This window comes from Aquila chrysaetos, chromosome 19 (assembly GCF_900496995.4).
Source record: "Aquila chrysaetos chrysaetos chromosome 19, bAquChr1.4, whole genome shotgun sequence".
NCBI classification, from domain to species: domain Eukaryota; kingdom Metazoa; phylum Chordata; class Aves; order Accipitriformes; family Accipitridae; genus Aquila; species Aquila chrysaetos.
In genome coordinates this window covers 6,490,890-6,513,089 of record NC_044022.1, presented here as the reverse complement: position 1 = coordinate 6,513,089, position 22,200 = coordinate 6,490,890, and the positions used below count along the sequence as shown (strand labels likewise).

Genomic DNA, 22,200 nt, shown 5'->3' with positions numbered 1-22,200 from the left:
AACTTGTTTTTTCTTCACTCTTCTCCCTGCAATGAATGTAGCAGGAGGTAAGATAGCGTTATGCCTTAGATTGCTTGCTTCATGAACCTCTTCGTGGTCCAGCACCTGAAAACTTTCTTTACGCTCACATTTGTCTCGGTTCCTGACAAGTTGGCTAGCTCGATACTACCACACTTATTGCTTGCTTGCAGACTAGGAGGGAGAAGGTTGAAATAAGGTGGAGTTGGGTAGAGTTTATGCCTCTTCCTTGCCACAGGAAATCCAAATCCAGCTATACCCCCTCCATCTACGTATTCATAACATAACTGCATTTTGAACCTCAGTTGCTTTTATAGCATCCTTTTTAAAATGAAAATAAAGTTCAGGAATGCAGGTTTAGTGGCCTCTTTTTTCCTTCTTTGACATCAGTGGGAATTCTTTGGTTTTCTCCAGTCCGCTACTCATGTTAATAGTAGGAATAATCCACAGTCAGTCATGTCCTTACATGTTACTGGTTCTAATACCTGGAATGTTGCAGCAGAAGGTGGGAAGGAAGCACCTTGTAGGTTCTTAGTGAGAAATCAAGAGTAACTATAGAAAAATCCATCTGATTGTACAGTGTAAATGCCTTATACTCTATAAAAGTTTGTTTCCCTAAAACTCTTATTCAAGTTTATAAGAACGAAGAACTGACTATGTGCAAAAAATTTCCAGCAATAAATTAATGCAGTTTTTGAACTAACTGCTGGTATTGTGCTGTCAGGCTGTTTCCCTTTTCCCTCTCATTAAGTACCTTTCAACGCTGCGGCTAGTATCTCCAGCCACTGATGGGTGGTTAAAGTATCACAGTAGTAGACTTGTACAACTTCTCATGAAAATCAGCAGTTGGGCTTGGGGTGGGGAGTGACACCGAGTTGGTGCCCGCAGCAGCTCTGGAAGGCAGCGGTCACCCGCTGTGACAGTGCCCGTGGAGCTTCAGCCCAGTTCTAACATTCGATCTCCACCCGCCCAGACAGGTAGGTTGCTTAAAAGGAGCATGGAGATGGTGAGTGGGGACAAGAAGGGTGGGGAGGGATGAGGGGATGTAGAGTACAAGGCTTCCTCCTGTGAACGGGACAACTCGTTTTAATTCCGTTTGGGATCATTGCTTCTGAACTCAATGTTGAATATTTATATGCTGGTATTTTTGTAGTCCCAAATCAACCGAGTTTGTAATATAATTTTTTGTATTGGTTGAATGTTGTGTTTAGTAGGTAGAAATAGGTGATGGTAGCAGTTTCATTTTCTACATGGGTGACATTTTTTGGGGGGGGGGGGGCGGATTATAAATTAACTCCATAAGCAAAGGAATTTAAAAAAATATAAAATTAAGGGAGTCCTGTCAGGAGTCCAATAGCTCTGTTGGAGAATGCTGCTTTCACCAGGTGGCAGGAGGCTGCCAGGTACATACTGCCACCGCACAGCCCTCGCAGGCGTAGCTGTCGTGCAGCACGTCAACTTTTGTTTCCAGGTCACTCACGTTTTCTTACACTTTTTTAAGGTACTAGGATTTTGTTCAATATTTGAATGATCCTTCTGACCCATTTGATTCCTGTTATGAGGTTTATTGCTTAATGCTTTTTTACTGAGCCTCAGGAATTTAATCTTTATAGCCCGTCGCTGCAGTTGAAGTGCCAGCGTGAGGAGGTGAGTAGGCTACGTGTTACGTCAGCTTTGATAACTTTTCCAAAGAATGGTTTGCTTTCTGTTTTCTCACCTTCTAGAAGTAAGGCAATTCTAGCTTATTATGAACAGGTTATGATTAAGTTTAGAAGCTTCTACAAACTAGAAAAGCTTCTGGGTTGATTTTACTTTTGTTTGAGTATAGATCTGTCCCTACCAAGATATCAGGTCAATTCTGTGGAACACTTGCATGGAAAACTTGGAATACGTACTCCTGTCCTAAACAGGTCAATAGCTGAACAGGCAAAAGATATTCTACTTTTTTGTTCATATAACGTTTCACAGACTGATGGATTTCCCTCCTTCATTTCTCTTCAATGCAGGTGTCACTCTACGGCGTGTGCTTGGGCAGCAGCAAGACAGCAGCTTTCTAGAACGTGTAATTGCTTCCAAAATCCAGTTCTGATGAAAGGCTGGTGTTTATCTCCTGGGCAAGAAATCCCTTGCTGGCTCTGTGTCTTTAATGTGACATGTTGTGGTAACAGGGTATGCTGCAGAGGTGATGATCCCAGCCACAAAAGCAAGCTAGGATGGTGAGGTTCTGATCAGACACTATGGTGCAGTAAAAAGAGAAGGAAATGCAGACTTGACAAATATTTCAAATCAAGTATTCAAAATCAAACTATTTATTATATGAAACTTGAAATTCTGAAAAATACCATGTACTCTTAATAACAGAAGAAGGGGGTAAGTTCTCATGGAGGGGAAATTGTGACAGTAGACTGAGAAGACTTTCAGTTGGGTGAAACCTTGAGGAAAAAAATACGCACAGATTATGTACAGTTGGGTAGCTAAAGCTAGTCTATTAACTCCATAGTTAAGTACCTAAGCAGAAGCTACTCTAAACTGAAAAAACCACCAAAACCCTCTAATCAACATACACATAAAGGAATCGAACCTTTGAACATCAACACTTTTGCTGTTGTTCTATCCTGGGATAAGGTAAGGTACATGTGATAAAGGAGTCCTTACCGAAAAAAGGTCCACCTTTCAAAAAAGGCTTGGGCTGGGTGGGCCCAAATGCTAAATGGATGTGATGGCAGTGAGCAGTTAGGCCAGCACTGCCCAGGTCCGAAGTAGCGTGGGGACATCTCTCCATCTCTGCTGGGGATGGTGAGCACACCTGTACCTTACCGCCGGGCCACCTTTGTTGTTTCGTGGAGCTGTGCTTGGCGCGGCTCTCCAGCGAGTTGCCTCCTTCATCCTTGGCAGCAACGCCGAAGGCAGCGATGGTGGTTCTCACTGAGCATCAGCTCGGAGAAAGTGAACCGACCGAAGCGATAGCAAAAGGAACATGCTAGCCTTAATGCCAGGGAAATGAGTCTTAGCAGTGCACGTTATATCAGTTTCAAATAGGAACGGTCTTTTTTTTTTTTTTCTTTTCCCGTTTATTTTGGCTGCTGACTAAGGGAACTGGTGGCTGCCTGCAGGAACTCAGTGCAGCTAACATCACCATTGCTTACCCTCGTGGTAGCAGTGTAACGCTTAAACTACAAGAATAGCTTTCAACGAGCAGGCAGGTGTTTGCATACCTCCGGCAGCCAAACCAGAAGCAAGACTTCTCCCCGGGGAGGGCGAGACCTGCTTCGGCTGTTCGCTAAGCTTACGCGGTACGGACCACAAGGGCAAAGCTCCTGCTTGATCCCGCGGTAGCAAAGTGAAGTTGATGCTGAGCTCAGCTCCGAGAGCAAAGAGGGAAGGCTTTTAACGTTTATGTTGGCTTCGAGCACGGTAATGCTCTGTCGGTGCCGATAGCAACCTCTTACTCGTATCGGAGATGCGCAGAAGCGGCTGGAACCGCAGGGAGGCTGTGGCAGCTCGTCCCGATCGCCCTGCGCGGGGCAAGAATCACTGTACTGAAGATGTAGGTCTAATGCAAATGCCTATTAGCTTAAATTTATACTTTATTAATAACAATATTTAGCTAGAAATGCTTGTCTAATGTGTCACTTCCCTCGTCACCTCTCCCTGCGCTGTATTTCTAGCGCCGCAGCAGCCGGTACAGCCGTTATTTGTTGCTCTGTCACGGTGATACCCGCGCTGTGGTGGTGACGGGGTTTGCCAGGCTTCCGACCTGCTCGGAAACACGGGCGCAGAAGGGGTACTTGGGTAAGATCGTGGGCTCGGGCGGGTGGATGGTGATAGCGTTCCAGCAGCGACAGAAATAGTAAGATTAAAAACCAAACAGGGTTGCAGAGTGGTGGATGTATCATTTAAAGTGAGCCCTGAGAATGGGGAGGGTCGGGGGGGCGAATGCCAAAGCCTCATTGCTAGGTCATGTCATCTTTAAGGTAAGTCGTATTTGAGCTATGCTACTGACATCAAGTAAAATAGCAATGATACAAGCAGATACAGTCTTTTTTACTTCTTTCGTAAGCAGTATAAAAAAATGTCCTGATCTAGAAAATATTCTCCTAAACAGTTAATTTTGTGCACCAAGTTGCTGCACTAATAATCCCTATATAAAATCCAAACCTGCAAATTAAGCTGTAGTCAGTCCCATTGAACCCTACCAAGAGAAGCAGCACTTTTTTCTTGTCTGGAGCTCATTAGTCTTACTGTACAGGCGGCAATCTGGGCTACAGCTGCACAGCGATGCTGCTTTCACTATATGGTGCCTAAATCCTTGTCTTGCTCTATGGTATTAGGAGATGAGCAACAGTAAATTTCTGTTTTGAAATTATCCTTAGTTCTGTTTTCCTGCCGTTGATAAAATGCTCATGCTTTATGCTCTGAGTGGCATTAACTGGAGTGTGAATGTAGAAAATTCCTGTACTTTGGGGTTTTTCTTTTTTTAATTGAAATAACTTTATAGTAATAATGCTTTGTCAAATTGGCCAGTCTCACTGGAAGGGCAGGTTGTGGGAAGATGGATTTAGTCCACAACAAGTAATTCTTCCTTCCTTTTTGTCTGAGGAGGGGGAAAAAAACTAAAATCCTTTCCTTTTTGCTAGTCACTGGAGTGGTTGGTTAGAGCAGAAATAATTTAATTGGGAAACAGCACCCTTTTCAATTCGAAGATGTGCATATCGGCTTTGTGTCCAGGCTTTTATATATTGTAACAGCAATCTACTGCGTCTTCAGTAAACGGGAGCTCCAAAAAAAAATCAATGTACTGAGACTCCCAGGAGAAGAGCATGACGGTTGTATTGATCACGGCCGAGTAGTCGGACATTGCTAACAAACTCCCTGAAGCCCCGGTCCGACGGGGCTCAGTGTTGAAACCGGGGGATGTTTTCTGAGAAACAGCCTCCTCCTTAACTTGCTGCAATCTCGCCCTTGTGAATTTGGAGGGAGATGTCCGCCCGCACTCGCAGATCGCGTTACCCGGTCACCTCCCTTCAGCCTGCATCCCTTGACCCCGTTATCGAGACAGTGGGGCGTTTTGGAGCCGGGCGTGCGGTACCGGAGGTTTCTGTGCTGGCGGTGATAACGTGGTGCCAGCGCCGACGATCCGCCGTCGCTGCTGCGTGCGCCGAGACAGCGAGCACTGATAGCAGAAGCTGAGCTTTGCCTGTTGCCGGGCTTGGTGCCGGCGCAGCCGCTGCAGATTCACAGCCCAGCCCTTGAGGAGTGTGCGAACTTCCTATCATTTCACCCAAAGTTCTTTTTACAGTCCTTTGACTCTTTCTGTGAGATTTTTTTTTTTTTTTTTCCTTGGGTCATCTTGTTCTAATTATTTTCCAGGAAATGAGAGCCAATAAAAGAAAGCTTTTCTGCTATGAATACACGTGTATTTTAAAATGTAGATATTAAATATGCTCCCTAAGCAGAAATAAAAACCAGTCCGGCTTATGCAAGTAATACCACAATCGGAGTAGCAGTTTGGGCCTTTAAATATATCGACGGTGTTTAAATAATACTTACTGCAGGTATAGATAGCCACACTAGTGTAAAAGGTAGCTAATAACCAGGGCGGGAAGAGAAGGAAACCCGACTAAGTTAAGCTCATATATTCTGGTAACTATCCTCATCTGGGAAATTACGTTAGTGTAACCTGTCATTAAGGACTGCGCTCTCGATTATAACAGTTGTCTGTACAAAACCCTTAGCGACGCTTTTAATACCACTACCCTTCCCGCTAACTTCACATGGGGGCAGCAAGGCATTGCTTTATCAGCGAGAAATACGGTTTTACCTGAGAAGCGACTTTGTCAGGATAAATGTAGAAGATGCAGGGATTTCTGACTCCAAGGTGATTTGTTTATAAGTTTAAAAAAACCCAAACAACAAAACAAACAGTTTTTAAAATAACTAAACCTCTACATACTGCGCGTGGCTTTCAGATGGGAATTGACTCCATTATTTTATATTACCAGAAAGAGGAATCTCTGATGATGAAGTGTTAAGCTGCAATATGTAAGTGTACAAACTGCAATAAAAGCCAGCTCTTGCGGTAAGCATGGCCTGGCTTTTACGTGCCAAGTGATCTAAACGATAGTAGTGTGAGGGTGAAGTCTAGCTTTTTCTCTGGGAGAAGGGAGGGAGAAGACTTCAGGTTACGAGTTTCAATTTACATTCCTGATTTGCAACATTGTGGACACAACTGTAGAGCCAAAGTAATTGCCGAATCCAGATTCTCAAGGTTTTTGATGAGGTTGCAAAATTATTTGACAGTAATGATGTAATGGTAGACACGGTAGCTAAATATAAGGAGAAAGGTACATAAACCTGTTTGGCATCCAGGGCTGGGCAATGAAAAGCAGGTAATCTCACTTGTACCCAAGTGACTAGAATGAAACCAAATATCCCGAAGGGGAAGAGAAGAAAGCATCCCTCCGCCATCTAAAGTTTATCTCCGATGCGTTGAAAGGAAAAGGGGATAGGAGTTGCTGCCAGTTTCGTGTCCCTTTTACCATCAAGGGAACGTGGCAAGTTGCAGAGATCATGGGTTGGAAATACGATAGGGAAAGCAAAACATCCCTAACAGCGAGGGCCACTGACATGCCCACAGAAGCTGACGGCAGCTTGGAGAGTTGCGTCGCAGGGTTTTCCTCTGCCTGGCTCTAAAGAGGTTCCAACCAAAACAGAGAGAGATACAGAACAAGGTGACAGCTCTGTGTTCTGGCTTTATCTTGGAGAATTTGTAAAATGGACACCCAAGGGGGAGGGAGAGGGACTGTTGTTTCTTACTTATTATTGTTGCGGTTTCCTCTAATTTGTCCTTTCTCTTCTTTCCTTCTTGTCCAACGCGCGCCGGCACAGCCAGCCGTGACAAACGTTTGCGGTACCTCACTGTGACCGGTTCGGCAGCTCAGACTCAAGGTGGGGTGGCCTTGGTTTTCCCCCTGTTCAACTGGGAGCTGCTAAGGATGACGGACATCCTTTTGTATTATCCCTCTTTTCATGCCTTTCCTATTTCTGGTGTGGGGTTTTTTTTTTTGAAGTGGGGGAAAAAAAAAAAAAAGTAGTAGCTGTGTTTGCAAGGAGCTTTAGCAAATGAGGCCTGCAAACCGAAGGAAAGCAAAGCACCGTGCTCTGAAGGCACATAAATACTTTTGAAAAATTCCCATCTGTAGAGGGGTGCAGCAGTAAAACAGCAAAAATGCCTTTAGTATAATAAGGAGAATACCTGTCAATGCAGTGACTGAATGGATTTACCAGGTAAGAAGATACCGGTCTTAGGCAGTCACTTAAGCATTCGGTGGCGATTATCCTGCAGCAGCTTTGCCTGCAAGGCTCAGCATCCCGGTCCGGCACCGGCGCAGGGAGCCGTGTCTCACCTCCGTGCCCGGGCACGCACGTGTGCGGGGATCGCTCTCGCGCGGCCAGTGCGACGGCTGGACGCTGGGTCCTGTAAAAGCTGTGATGTGCTGTAAATGTACTTATCCCCTACACTGCTGCACAGGCAGTTTGCGGTTCAGAGTGTTAAAAATGATATGGAAAATGCACTGTATCAGTTTCAGACAACTAGCAAAAGTAATTTTAACTCTTATTTTCCCTGCTCTAAGTGGGAATATTTTTCAGGAATCGCAGAACAGCATGTGAGCTCTTCAAATGACTGAAATAAAACGTGGTATTTGCTTTCCTGCAACCATGTATTTGGCTTGAGAAGGGCAAAGAACACTTCTACTGAGCCAAAGGCCTCAGAAAACTACACCTGGTAGTAGTAGTAAAAATTCAGAGACTTTTAGAAAAAAATAAAACAAAGTTGAAGCAGATAATGGAGTTTAATAGACTATGTGATCATTATTGAATATCTCTAGGCTTTAAACATCTTTGCCCACTCTAACACATATACGATGTTTCAATTATATCTAGAAGCCGCAAGATGCTCAGTTTGACGGGACCCAGTCAGTTTGGTGTCCTACAGGATCTGGGGCCTTACCTGATGGGTTTAGTTTACATTGAAATAGATTGAGCTAATGTTATGAGATTGCTTGACACAGAAAACTGAGTGAAAAAGTTGCAGAGTAGAAAAGACTGTTGCCTATGTATTTTCACATATTTTGGTTTGGGGGTTTTTTTGTGTGCTTTAGGCTTTAAATCATACAGATATTACCTGATCAGCTTGTAAAGACAGCTAGAAAAAAAAATATCTTTGCTAATTAGTCTATTGCCAAATACGTTCTGAAGCACTTTGCGGAGTGCCAAATGTTTTAAGTTTTACAAAAGCATCGTGAGGTGAGCTATTATCTCTGGTTTTACCCAGACAAGTTGAGACAGATTCTGAGCTTGAATATATTAAGTACCTGTTACAGATAATCTCTGCAAGGGATCTGGTGCTGGTGTTTTGTTGCGATCGAGGCTCCTAACTGGGAATACATATGGGGCTAGACGGTAGGTGAGAAGTAGACTATCATCTGCTCATCGTCTGTTGTCGCTGTTGGAAGAGGTCCACCTTACCGAGTATCAGTGGAACCATCGACTCAAAGGATGGGGCTGGGAAAGTATTTTGCTTGCCACGTATAAAAGAATCAAGAAGCTGCTTTTCTTATTATGAAACCGTCAGTCCAACCCAGGTTTAAAGAAAACGATCTTGTAGGAAGACCTCTGTGAATGTAGGCGTTTAACTGCTGTCACTCGGGGCTGCCAGACACCCCGAGAGGTCGCTGGCAGGAGCTCAGGGTTTTAACTCCTTCCCCAGACGATCCCCTTCCCTCGCCGCCCCTCGCCGCCGACCCGCAGCACGGGGGTGTCTTGGGCAACGGGTGCTCTGGGCGCCGCGGGCCGATCGCATGAAACCCGTCATCGGTCACGACTGTCCGTGGCGCGCTCCTCGCCCCAAACCCAACACGCTAGAGCTGACAGCTCTGGGTAGCTGCTGCTCCTCAGGTTTTGAGACGGAGCATCTCGCGCTCCATCACTCAAATCGCTGCAAGTTTCTTCTCGTTTGTCCAGCTGGGTCGATACGGGCGGCGCAGAACCCGTCGCCCCGCAATCCCGCTTTTCATCTTGGTAACTCGGAGCTTTTCCAAAGGTTGGCTGCTCCGGGTTACTAACCGTCTCTGAGGTAAGGTGCGAGATGCGTGGGAACCACCTCGGCACCCTGCCCTTGCCGTGCCGTGGCTCTGGCTACGGGCTGAGCCGTGAAAAGGGACGGGGCTGGGAAATAACTCCCTGGGAGCCGCGGCGAAGCCGAGGGGGCAAAATGCAATTACCTGGGCTGTAATTTGACCAGAAGCTGCTGGTCCAGCCTAATACCTCTGTGAAAGCCTGCAGCTGTCTAAGAGCGGCTGAAAAGAGAACAAAAGAGGGAGATGAAAATGGAGGGGGAAGGACCGGCGCGTTGTTGGTGAAAGACAATCATTTAATTGAAGAAGAAAAGCTTGAGAGAAACAAACGGAACTTTGCAGTCACCTTCCTTGCAGCAAAACGACTTAGCGGCAGCATTCAAAGCCAGCGCCAGTTACCAGAGCTACCCCGTTTCTGCCTTTTTATTAAACAAAGTATTTTTTTTTTTTTTAATTGACCCACTGCGGGGTAAGCAGCAGTTTTGGCCGGCGGCACGCCAGGCGACTTTTTTAGGGAGAGAGAGAGAAACCCCCAAACTTTCTTCGTCGGGAAGAGCATCCTTGCGCCTTTCCTGGAGCCGCCGCCGCCCCCGGAGGCAGAACTACCGCCCGCGCTCCCAGCGGCAGCCTCACGCCCACCCGTGAGGGGGTCGGACGGGGTGGGGGGGACACCGGGGCCGGGCTCCCTCCCCCCCCCCCCCCCCCGGGGGGTGTCGGACGGCTTCTGCTTTTCCGTGGTGGGGAAACTGGTTCGGGTCGCAGCGCCCGACGGTCACCGCGGGGCTCAGGGAAGCGGCGGCGGCGCTGCCCCCCCCCCCCCCGCCCCTCACAGACCCGACCCCCCCCCCCCGGTGGCGGCGGGCAGGGGGCGCGGGGCCGCCCCGTCGGGCGGGGCGGGCGCATGCGCGCTGGGGCGCCGCCGCTGCCTATAAGGGCGGGGCGCGGCGCTTTCCCGCCCCCCCCCCCGCCCCGTCCCCTCCCCGCCTCCCAGCCCAGCGGACGGGGCGCACCGCGGCGGCGGCGGCTCAGCGCCCCCCCGGGAGGGCGGCCGGGCGGCCGGGCTGGGCGGTCGGAGGGTTCCGGCCGCCTACCTGAAGGCCCATGGGCGCGGCGCGGGGCGCGGGCCGGGCCGCGGCAGCGCGGCGGCGGCGGCGGGGAGGGAGAGCCGAGTAAGCGGCGGCTCCGCACCCCGCGGGGGCCGGCCCCGGGCATGCGGCGGCGGCGGCGGCAGGACCCGCGGCGAGAGTCCCCGCAGCGCGGCGGGCGCGCTCGGCGGGGGAGCGGGCGGCGCTGCCCCGGCGAGGGGGGGCCCTGACCCCACCGACCGACCGGACCGGAGCGGACCGACCATGCGGGGCGGGCGGTGCTGGCCGCTGCTGGCGGCCGCGTTGGGCTGGTTGCTGCCGGCGGGGGCGGCGGGCAGCGGGGAGTACTGCCACGGCTGGTTGGACGGGCAGGGCGGCTGGCGGGACGGTTTCCAGTGCCCCGAGCGCTTCGACGGCGGCGACGCCACCATCTGCTGCGGCAGCTGCGCCCTCCGCTACTGCTGCTCCAGCGCCGAGGCGCGGCTCGACCAGGGCGACTGCCACAACGACCGGCGGCAGGGCGGCGGCGGCGGCGGCGGAGAGCCGGGCCGCCCCGGCAAGGACGGCCCCGACGGCGCGGCAGGTGAGGCGGGCACCGGCCGCCGGGGTCCCCCCGGGGCTCGGCGGCTTTGCGGCGGACCTCTCGCCGGTTCCCTTCCACCCGGGGTGGAAGGAACGGAGGTGGGGCCGGCCCGGCCGCGGCGCGGCGAGAAGTACCCACGCCCGGTGTTCACGCCCGGCCGCTTCTTTTTTTTTTTTTTTTTTTTTTTTTTCCCCTTGCCCGGTGTTCCGGAGCGCAGCCCTGCCTTTCCTAAAAGTAGGCGACGCCGCTTTCCGACGGTCTCGGGCTTGTGCGGCTCTGCCGCCGCTCGGGAGCGGCTCCTCCGCCCCGTTTCGGGCTCCCCGTTGAAAAGGGAGGGGGAAAAAAAAAAATAGAAACAACCCCTACGAGCGAAACAAACAAACAAAAAAGGTAACATCACGTTCCAAAACGACTTCTGGCCGGCCCCCGCTCTAATTGTGTATGCTCTTCCAGCGCAGATACCCCCGCTTAGGACTGCTTTTTACCAGACGGTTGAGTTTCGAGGATAAACTCAAATCTTTCTACCGCTGTTGTTTAAAAAAACGCCTCGGTGGCTTCCCAGTGCCCTCGCTGCCATCCCCATGTGCTGAACGCGCTAGGAGTAGCCCGAAGTGATGTTATAATTAGGACAGACTTGCTCTCGGAAAACTTGCGTGTTACAGTCTGTAGCAAGCGCATGCACCTGCTCAAGAGCTGCTGCAGCGCCAGGCGCAGAAGTAGCGACAGTTCTTTGCAAGCCTTTTGTTTAAAAAGCGCTAAAATAATAGAAGAAATGTGGCCTTTTGGTTATAACTTGCTCTGTGTAATCAGCTGTGCAAGGAGACGTTCCGACTTGAGCGGACAGATAAACCCCTTTTTGCAGTTCTGAGGCCAAGGCATTTTTCTTAACAATTAATTTTCTTCATTAATAGCTACTGCTCAGCAGGTTCGGGAGCTGTCGCTCCGCGCCGGCGCTGGTTAACTCGCAGGAGGGGCAGCCGCTGTGCCAGGGCACGTCGTTGGCAGCGGCTGCGTTAGTGCTGGTCAGGCAGGGGTCCGCAGCCCTGCCCGGGTCTTCGGGCTGCCGGGTTTCAGTGGAAATGATGAAGCCCAAGGCATGTTGTCTGGAGCGTTCGCGAGCGCTGGAGGAAGGCACTCTCCCCTCCTTAACTCCCAGATACATCGATGCAGATTTCTTACTGAGGCAGAGAAAACAGCTTTTTCCCTGGGAGTGCAGAGCAATCAGAGCCCAGGTCCTTCTGCGGATGGTGTTCACCATCCGCCTTGGCGAGCTCCCGACCCCACCGCTAAGGCATCACCCGTAACCTTCTGCTCCCACCCCTCGCCCACCCTCGCTCCTCCTGCCCCGATGTCCCTTCTCGAAGCCTCGCGAGGTCTGCTGGTAGTGAAGCTTTGGCGCGCGGTTTCTCCCTAAACCCAGGGCTGAAGGGCAGAGCGGCCGGGCGCTCGTCCTCGGGGCTGCGGGGTGGCAGAGCCCCCGTGACGGCCGTCTCCCTGCCCCGAGGGCTGGCGATGGGGAGGGACGCGATGCAGCACCGGGGTTTGACCGCCCCGTGCTCCCGGGCAGATATCCCGCCCGAAGTATCTCCCTATGGCGCTGGTCAAACCCAGCGTTCTCTTGCCTGATTTTTCTAGGCGGGTGTATCGGAGACAAGAGGTGGTGAAATGTGGAGCGGTGGTTGATGTGGACTTGACCACCGTCGATGGGAGCGAGCCGTCCTCCATCGAGGCGCGGGGTGTGGGCTTTCCTCTCTGCTAATAACGTTAAAGATGCTTTTGGAAACTCCAGCCATTGGTTTTAGTAGCCCTTTTCAACTTCCCTGTGTAAAACGCTCAGCCGTAGACACAGCTTCTAGTGCTCGCCCCCGTTGACCTGCGCTGGGGGGAGGTGGGCTTGGCTGGGGTCGGGGCCTTCTGCCGGAGCTGCTGAGGTTTGTCCCCGACCCCAGTGACGATGTTTTCCTTGCTGTCGCAGTGCCCATCTACGTGCCGTTCCTTATCGTTGGCTCCGTATTCGTCGCCTTCATCATCTTGGGGTCGCTGGTGGCGGCTTGCTGCTGCAGATGCCTGCGGCCCAAGCAGGAGCCCCAGCAGAGCCGAGCCCCCGGGGGCACCCGCCTGATGGAGACGATCCCCATGATCCCGAGCGCCAGCACCTCCCGGGGCTCCTCCTCGCGCCAGTCGAGCACCGCCGCCAGCTCCAGCTCCAGCGCCAACTCGGGGGCCAGAGCCCCCCCGACCAGGTCCCAGACCAACTGCTGTTTGCCAGAAGGGACCATGAATAACGTCTACGTCAACATGCCGACCAACTTCTCGGTGCTGAACTGCCAGCAGGCTACCCAGATCGTGCCGCACCAGGGGCAGTACCTGCACCCCCAGTACGTGGGCTACGCTGTGCAGCACGAGTCGATGCCGCTGACCCCGGTCCCCCCCTTCCTCGACGGTCTGCAGAGCGGCTACAGGCAGATCCAGTCTCCCTACCCGCACGCCACCAGCGAACAGAAGATGTACCCGGCTGTGACTGTGTAGCGCCGGCGCCTTCCTCCCCCTCCCCACGCGGCAGGTTTCAATATCTAAACCGAACGGAGGAGAAATACTTCCTCGGAACGAAGCTCCCAGAACATCACTTGTAAATAATTTTGAAAGGCTCATGCATGTCAGACAGTGTTTATAAACCATTTATTTTCATCGGGGTCCATTGCCAGAAACTGTAGGACGATATCTCTGAATTAACGTTGCCAGATACGCTCTCATTCCAGTGCATGATTTACAGTGGCGAAGGATTACGCTGAAAATGCATATGTATTTCAGATCACTGTACGTGCGAGATAAATGCCGGAGCCATTAAGTGCCCTTCAGGTATGACATGGTCAGAAGTATTTGCCTAATTAATTCGTAGAAAGAGTTTTGTTACACTGTACAAGACCGCAGTACTTAAGAAACCTCTTTTCTCCCAGCTCCTTAATGACATTTCCCGTTGCTTTACAGACAATCGGTCGCAACCGAGAGCCGAACAGTGCAATCCCTGCGTGCCGGGTGCTGGTACCGGCCCCCGTGGCTTCTTATGCACCCCCGGTTTGGGGTGAAGTGCCATGAAAGGCTTAGTCTTGCAAAGACCAATTTTCCTTGTCCCTGGTATTTATGTAGAAATTAGAAGAGTGTGAATTATTTGGCTCTTCCTTCCAGTGCACTTGAAACCCTTCTTGATTTGCTTTTGCCTCAAGATCGGGACGCAGTGGTGGTTTGCGCAGACTTTATCTTTGTGAACTTTTTACTAAAAACAGGGTACGAGGCGCTTGTTCTTCCTGACGCTCAGCAAAGCTTTTGGTGCAGCTATAGCAGCATCCGAGCTGAAACCGCCGTTGCGGAGAAAGGTCGTACTGTGACTCCGAACACGCCTGATTTAACCTCGCTTGCCGTGAAACAGTAAACCCGTGTGAATGCGCGCGAAGTTGTCAGCCCCAAACCCTGCTTGCGATCGAGTCTGACCGTAGGAAAACGGGCTTTGTTCCCCCGCCAGCCCCCTCCGAGTCCCCAGCCCTGCTCCGTTGCGGGGGGGTGGCAGTGGAGGTGACACCAAGCCGCCCCAACTGGGATGCAGGGGGGCTGGAGAAGATTTGAAACCCATCCCCTTTTCTTCTTTACCCGTGGGGCAGGGGATGAGGAAGGCACAGCTGTATTTAAAAATAAGGAAAAAAAAAAAAAAAATCCAACCAAAGGATGAAGGTGCTTGCAGCTCCCCGTGATGCCGCGGGGGTCAGGGAGGAGGCACGATGCCTTGAGGGGGGGGGACACTTGGCACTGGAGCTGCAGGCTCCGTCTTGCTTTGCTGCGTCTGGGGAAAAAAATACCTGTCCAGGTTGAAGAGGCAACAGCGTTCTGGGAATTATCAGACCGTGCTAATTGTAATATATCACCCTGGATGCAACAAGCTATTTAAGGCTGGGTTTTGTCTCTTAAAAAAAACAACCCAAAAACTGTAGTTTCTGCATTTCCATCCATTTGTTCTTCAGCCAAAACACCGCAACAGAGGACTGAGGGCATATACCAAAACCGGGCAATTACTGTAACCAGACCAGAGCTGATGAAAGGTTTCTTATTGTCTGATACTGTATCAGTATGTAGCTATAACTGTGATACTACTATTTTTTTGTATGTCTGTTTTTAAATTACACGTAGGTGCGGAAGCAGTGCCAAATCCAATGGGTTTACTCGTAAACACGCCACACACAGGCAGTCTGCAGCGGGCAGGAACGGTCTGACCACTGACACAGGAAAATGAATAGGTAATTTATCCCGGATCCGCTGTTCCTGGCTGCGATCGCCCGTTCACCGTGTAGGACCTGGGCAGAAAGATCGGCTCACGAAACCCCGCTTCCCCCCCCCTGCCCGGCTCGGCGCGCGGCGGATTTCGGCAGGAGCTGGAGGTGCTTGGCCCAAGGGGAGACCCGGCCTGTTACCGTGTGGCCCGTCCACGCGTTCCTGATCTTTCCCAACTGTGAACCAAGTCAGCTCTCACCCCCCCCGGCCCCCACCAGCGCGTGCTGCCTGCCTTGCACATGCCCTGGCAAGGATACCTCCTCTGACCTATGAAATTCAGGTGAAGCTCTTCTTTGTATATTGTTTACTTGGTTAAAAAGAAAAAAAGAATAAGTTAAATTTAAGTCTGTAGAAAATGATTTGCAACTGAAGGCAGAGAAACCTGAGTTGTAATAAAAGGAAGTTTGTGAGATGTGGTGGTTTGGTTTTTTTTTTTTTTTTTTAATGATGTCACATACAATAATGTAAAACCAATGTTACCATTTGATATAGCTTTTAAATCTCTGAAAGGGCACTTGCTTTAAAGTGTTTCTTATAACTGAAGAAAAAAGCCCCCCATTGTTTCTTAATAAATACTTTATGGTGTGACTTTTTGTTTGCTTTGTTATAGGTTTTCCTTCAGTTAATGCTTTACTTTCCTCCATCTACAAGAGCACATCTGACCAGCCCAGTTCTCCAGACCCTGGCAAAGAGCACAGTTAGGATTTTTGACTGGTTTTAAAGAGTAACAGTAAAAACACCACCTTACACGGCTGAAGGCTGTGCCTGGGTGGAGCAGGGAGCGGGCGTCTGAGCATCAGGGGAGCTGGGGACCCTCCCGTGCCGGCGGCCGCAGGGAGTTTGGGGAGCAGGATGGGCAGAGCCCATGGCCCCATCAGGCTCCCCTTTCCAAATAATCTGCAGCAAATGGCATCTTTTCAGAGTATTTTTTGGTTTTAGTTGGCTTCACGGTTACCAAAGCATTTTGAGCGCATAACTCTCAGTAAGTGGCTGTGCTGTTCCCACCTCCCTCTGCACAGGGACCCTTCTCACTTGAGCAAACTGTCTTCGTAAGCGAGACAAAAACCCAAACCCCGGCTGCGCCGCAGGGCACGACGGTCCGGGACGAGGCGGCTTCACCCCGTGTTTGCCCTCCTGCCGCCGGCGATGCCGGCGCCGCCAGCGCGGCACCGCAAGGCCAAGCAGGCGGGCGGCGGGGGAGCGGAAAGGGCATGGGTAGGAATTCGGGCCTTGTTGGATCTGCCTGTTTACGACTCGAATAGGAAAGAACAGTTGGGAAAAAATCATAGCCTTGGCCGGTCTGTACGTAGCACGTCCCAAAACGCCACGGCTTCCCGGCATCCCGAAGGTGGGCGAAGAAGCGGAAAGCTGGCAGGGAAGGAAGGGGTCAGCCACGGCTCAGAGCAGATGTGCTGAGGTGACGAGCACTTCGCAGCAGGAGAGGCCAATAGTTTGTGTCAAAGCTTTTTCTCATATTTTCGTATGTTGTGGTTTGTTGGGTTTGGGTTTTTTTTTTCCCATGGTTGTTTTTTCCCTTAGTCAAGAGGGGTAGGGTTTTTCCTGCTGCACATAGTGACTATGGGTGGCATGGGGAAAGGGAGCGTGGAAAGCGGTGCTGATAAATTCCGAGCAAGCTCAAGCGGTGGTTAGGAAAGATGGATTTATTTACTTTTTATAGGCTACAGTGCTAGTTAAGAGCAGGCTCTATTTGGTTGCAACTCAGCAGGACTTGCCCCACGCGTAATACAATAACTGGAAAAGCCTGGGGCGGTGGTGCTGCGCAGCGCTGTGCCACGGCAGCCCAAGGGTGAGCTCGCACCACGGACGAGGATGGGCACGGCGGCTCTCGGGTCCTACCAGTGAACACGCATCTGTTCCGCAGGAGAGCCGGGCTTCTCCTCTTCTTTATAATGCAAGAGCCTAAAAATCTGAAGCTTAAAAAATCGCAGCCGCACTTCCAAACCTGCCGCGTGGCCCGTAAATGCATTTTTAGCCTTATATGGCTGTAAGAAGCGATGGAAACACTCCTGCAGTCACTTCACCCATCCTGCAGCCCTGGCCAAGTGCTCCCCGTGGGGCTCCCCGTGGCCGGTCATGCAGCTCGGTGCGGGATGACGCATGGCTCAGGAAACCCACCCCGAGAGGCTGTACGCCTTGCTCCTTGCTCAATTTCATCCCATTACTCAGTCCTATCTTCCCAGACTGTCCTAAACAATTCCTCTTTTTTCCTGCTGTTTTTACACCCCTTAAACTTGCAGTTTAAAGTATATGGCGTACTTTTTCAGTGCCTGTTTCTGAATACCTTGCTACCTATTTAAGGCACTGAAGTGTTCAGTACTGTGCCGTGCCAGGGACGGTGTGCACAGTAAGCGGTAACGATGCGGGGGAGAAGCCAGTAAAACCCGTACAGGCTGGGCTGGCACCGGTTTGCCCGTAGCACACGCCAGCGCGGCGTTGGTGTCCCCAAGGCAGCCGTACCCCATCCCGCCGGGCGCAGCCAGCGCTGACCCACGGTGCCCAAACCACTGAGCCGTGCGGGGGAACGGCACAAAATTCTCACCAGCAAGACGACGTCCTCACAACACTCGTATGAAGAACCGCTCTGAAATGCCTACCCTACTAGCTGGGCACGGTCAGAGGACAAAGCCCGTTCCTCCCCATCAGCACGAGGTTTGCGTGTCCCCGTACAGCTGCTACCAGCCAGCGCCGTGTTCGTTAGGGGAAAGCGGACCTTGGCGCGATTAGAGGCCGTCGCTTAAACGTGCCCGTAACGGCCACAGGAGAGCGAGCTGGGTTTGGGTCCCAGCTCAGCACGTTAACCTCAGCACCTCCCTTTCAAAATATCTAATTTGTTGTTCATTTTTCGTCTTACTGGAGCTCTTCTTTCCCCTCCAGATTTTCTGCTTTCCTGTTCTTTTCCTCCCGCTGAAGTTGTTACTAAATATTATTCCCCACATGTATTCCCTTGTATTTTTCCAAGCTGAATCTCATTTTATTGTTTCCTGCTCATATTTCTTGCTTCTCTGTAGGTCCCTTTGTATTATTTCTCTGTCCTCAGCGGGGTTTGCAACATTTTCCTGCCCAGGATCACTTGCAAATGGACTGAACAAGTCACTTAAGCCTGTGACATCCTTTCTCCCCTTCCCCTTCCGCACCGAATGGAGCCAGTTCAGCGAGACCCTGCCCTCCCTGGGGGCTCGCAGCGTCCCCCGTCCTGTAGCAGAGCATTTAACCCCTGGGGCAGTATTTCTGTGCAACCTGAATGGCCAAATAACACCGGTCACTGGTGCTGTAACAGTCGTCTTGGTCTCAGTATTTGGAAAAGCAGGAAGGCAAACATTGCGCTAGGCATGGCCAAAAAGTTGCTAGGTGGGTCAGAGGCCGAGTGTCTGCTTACTCCCCGATTTTCATTAAAAGAGGGGAGAGAGACCTCGCTGGAGCGTAACATGAATCACAGCTCTCAGACTGCCAAGTGCTCCAGCATTGTAGTGGCCACTGGCTTTGGCTAAAGAAGGTTAAATTTACTTTTTCCTAATATTTATCAGTTTCGGTGGTTATTTCTGATGAGAGGAAACCACACAGGTAACAAGTCAAACAGTCACCTTCTGCACTGGGCAAGGCCTGGTGGGTACACGCAGCTCGCCAAGGAGAGACTTCGTTTCCTTCTCTCGTTTGCGTTGTTGTTGACAGTACGTCAGGAAACACGAAAGAAAACTCACCTTAAACTTTGAAAACAGAATCTTGTCTGTCATCACAGGCTCTTTTCACCCACTTACTAGGCTTGTAGTAGCAAAAGTAGAATTCAAATAGAAAGCATAGAAATAACATCCTTTCTCATGCAACACGATAATCCTTCACTTTCAGGTAAGCAATCCCTTATTTACTGTTACCAGTCCTTCAGAAAACCTCCAGCAAAATCAAGGCAAACAACAATACATCAAGCTGAAAGAGGTTGTTTAATTCAAAAGATGAGTTGCTTTCCATCAAGCCTTCCTCGTGTTTAATGCTGAAGCAGCTCGGGGCACGGCCCACGCTGGTTTGTCTTTGTAGGTTAACTTGAAAACAAAAAAGCAGGAAGGCACCACTTCAGATCCTATCAATCCTGTTCAGCTAGGGCAAGTGAACATCGTGTCACACAGCAGTAATAACGCAACAATAAAATAAAATTACTTATCTATCTCCCTTCCAAGATACTGAGCAACTTCCTTCAATCAGGTTTGGAAAGTACTTTGAAAGCTAACGGGGACAGGCTGGTGGAGCGTTCGATCCTGCTGGGCAGAGCCGAGCTCAGCTGGGCCACAAACTTCCCGGAGCTCGATGGCACTGCGGCCACTCACCCCAGGACAAGCCGGACCCGTTATGGGACATCGCTCCTCCGAGACAAGGATGCCAGCGTGTTGTGCGGTCTCTGCTATGATTTATTACCTGAATAGTGAAGAGCGGCTTACGCAGCTGCTAATTCCCTCAATATTTGCTTTTGAGAGGAAGAATTCCATTGACTTCACACATCAGACAGTCTGCGCGTGATTGTAAATGTCTCATTATGGGGGGAAAAGTGATTCTCAGTTTACATCTGCGCAAACCAAAAGCAACTGCTGGAGGCCTCCTGCGCAGTCAGAATCAGGCTCTCAGTTTAAAAGCTAAAATGCCACCTTCACTATGTACGGATAAATACATACAGTCATTATCCAGGATTTAATCAACATGTATGAAATAGGTATGCAGCTCAAGCTCTGATACCGGGCATGTCCAAATGGACTGACACTAGGACCATGTTACGTTTTTTTCAAAGACCTGTATTAGCACGCTTGCAGGCACTTCTTTCCACAACATGGAGAAAGGAAGGGGGGAGATGGACCAGCACAGTTACAAACCCAGCGCATTACACAAACCCAGCCCAACCCACAGTCCCCTTCTTCCCGTCTTCTTTCTCCTGAGGGACCAGAATGTGCTCCTGCTGCCTGTACTGGTTCCCAGCAAGTACCACCAGCTCCACAGCATCCGTCGAGACCAGCGAACCAGTCCTGTTTGTTTTACTGTGACAACTGTGCTGGACGTGCGTGATCCGGCCGCAGGTCGTGCCAGCCAAGCCATCAGACACGAGGCGGTCCGAGCGCCGAGGCTCCCAGCCGCTCCACCGCAGGGTTTAAGTGCCAAAACGCCTTGAAAGCTTGCAGCTTCAGCACTCACAGCACTCACTCACTTCGTGTGACCCAGCAAGCTCAGCGTCCCCACCACCCCAACAACACGACACCCTCAGGGGCAGCACGCGATACCGTGGGAAATGCAGAAGGGAACCAGGACCACCTCTTCTGCCATCACCCCGCTGTCCACCGGAGCAGTCACGGCATGAAGAATGGAAGATGAGCTCTCTCCTATCAAGCCTCGTCACGGCGTGTCCCCCCGAGCAAGGTCTCGCCAGCGTGGTTCACCGTTCCCCCACCTCGGACACAGCCCACTCGCCATCTGCCCGAGAGCTCCCTCCTCAGCGTGGGCAGCCAAGAACCAGCAGCCGCTTTCGGGGATGTTTCAAGGCTCGTTTCCCTGCAGCCCCGTATTTCTGCCGAGGAGAAAGCAGGAGGAAACCCACTGCTCTTTGCAAGTTTCTGAGGACCTGCTGCACCCCAAAAGTTGGGGGAGCTTGAAGAGGCGCAGGGCTGCGCTAGGAGGCTGGGTACTGCCGCAGCAGCGCTCACAGAAAGGGATTACGTTTCTGAAATCTTCTTGCTTAACATTCCTCAACAGGACCTTTCTCAGTTACGCTTATTTTTTAACGCTCCCGCTTCAGACTTGAGCATTAACCTACGGGTTTAGGGACTTTGATTCTCCTTTGGTCTGGTATGAGGCACCGAAGACTGCCGGCAACGGACTTAACAGCTGCTCTGGCAAATATTTGGCTCTGGGACATGAGCACTAGACAGTCTCACAGCCCTGCCCGTCAAACTGTTAGAGGGAAAGTCTCTGAGGTGATTAGTCAACTAATATATCTAATAAGGGTTTTAAGCAGCTATCTGTTATATTTAACAATTCTGAGATTCATTTCCTTTTTAGTGCGCTGTACAAGAGACGACAGCGCAGGGAGCAGTCAGCTAAGCATCGAGTTCTCCCACCACCAACCAAATGAAGCTTATTCAAGCTTACCATCAATTTTACTTTGGCATAATTGATCGCCCAGATGTGCGAGAAGCTTTTACATACAGCGAAGTTCCTGCTGCTACACGCTTGAGGGCTGGACTGCTGCTACAGAGGCCCAGGGAAGGAGCAGGCGTTTACCGCTGCACAACAGGGATACACAAGGAGTTCATCGCTGGCTTTTTATTTCTCTGCAAAGGAAAAGCAGGTACTAGGTCTGGCTTCTGGGATAAAAGTGTTTTGAAATGCGCTCAAGCAGTAACTCGTAAAGGGAAGAGGGGAAATTTGGCTTACACCTCCTTTTTGTTTCCTAATTTTAAAAATCCAGAAGTAATTTGTTGTTTTAAAAAAGTCTCTCTATGCTCTTAAAAGTGGTTCTGTCGGCAATCTATAACGAAAAAAACCATTCATCAAGTTATAGCACCCCAAGGAAGAAAAGTTTTAGCCAGACTACATATAAATATGCATTTTGTTCCTGATAAAATCTGTTTAATTCCAGTATCTAATAATATTTGGACAAAAAGATCTCTTTGTTAAGGCTCATGCACTTTTACTTTCATAGGGGTCTTGTAATGCATGTTCCCCACCAAAAAATCGAGTAAGGCCAATCTTCTCTGCAAATTTAACTGCAGCCGTGACTTGAGTATCACTCCCGACTCGGTGCACGCACGGTGGTTTTGTTCAGGAAGGATACTGCTGTCGCCTTGAGCCGGCCGTGCCCCGAGGTCTCACAGCCCAGGCTCGCCCGGCCGAGCTCTCCGGCGTGCCACCCCCAGCTCGCCAGCAGGTCCAGCGTGAGGGACAAGGCTGCTCACAGCTCCCTGTGAAAAAATATTCGTTAAACAGAATGAACATATTGTAGCAGAGAGGATCACAGCACACGTCCCCCGGAGCACAGGGATGCAGAGCTACCGGGGACGCGAGA

The 22,200-nt window shown here is 50.8% G+C and overlaps 1 protein-coding gene across 3 annotated transcripts; it reads left to right on the top strand.

Moving 5' to 3' along the window:
- Positions 1-10,247: 10,247 nt before the first annotated feature.
- On the top strand, positions 10,248-15,594 carry SHISA2 (shisa family member 2). 3 transcript variants are annotated; one of them, XR_003927487.2, is made up of 3 exons: positions 10,248-10,823; positions 12,799-13,682; positions 15,003-15,594. XR_003927487.2 is itself a non-coding variant. In XM_030042194.2 (2 exons), exons 1-2 carry the CDS (start codon positions 10,505-10,507, stop codon positions 13,350-13,352), a joined length of 873 nt encoding a protein of 290 aa, XP_029898054.1. In that variant the 5' UTR covers positions 10,248-10,504; the 3' UTR covers positions 13,353-15,594. The 3 variants fall into 3 exon arrangements, 1 of the variants encoding a protein (XP_029898054.1); XR_003927486.2 differs by having other exon boundaries at positions 13,812-15,594; XM_030042194.2 differs by having other exon boundaries at positions 12,799-15,594.
- The last annotated feature ends 6,606 nt before the right edge of the window (positions 15,595-22,200 follow it).

Coding starts and splice junctions, on each gene's coding strand:
- SHISA2 (XM_030042194.2), top strand. CDS start 10,505: ATGCGGGGCGGGCGGTGCTGGCCGCTGCTGGCGGCCGCGTTGGGCTGG. Junction 10,824..12,798: donor CGGCCCCGACGGCGCGGCAG/GTGAGGCGGGCA, acceptor TTGCTGTCGCAG/TGCCCATCTACGTGCCGTTC.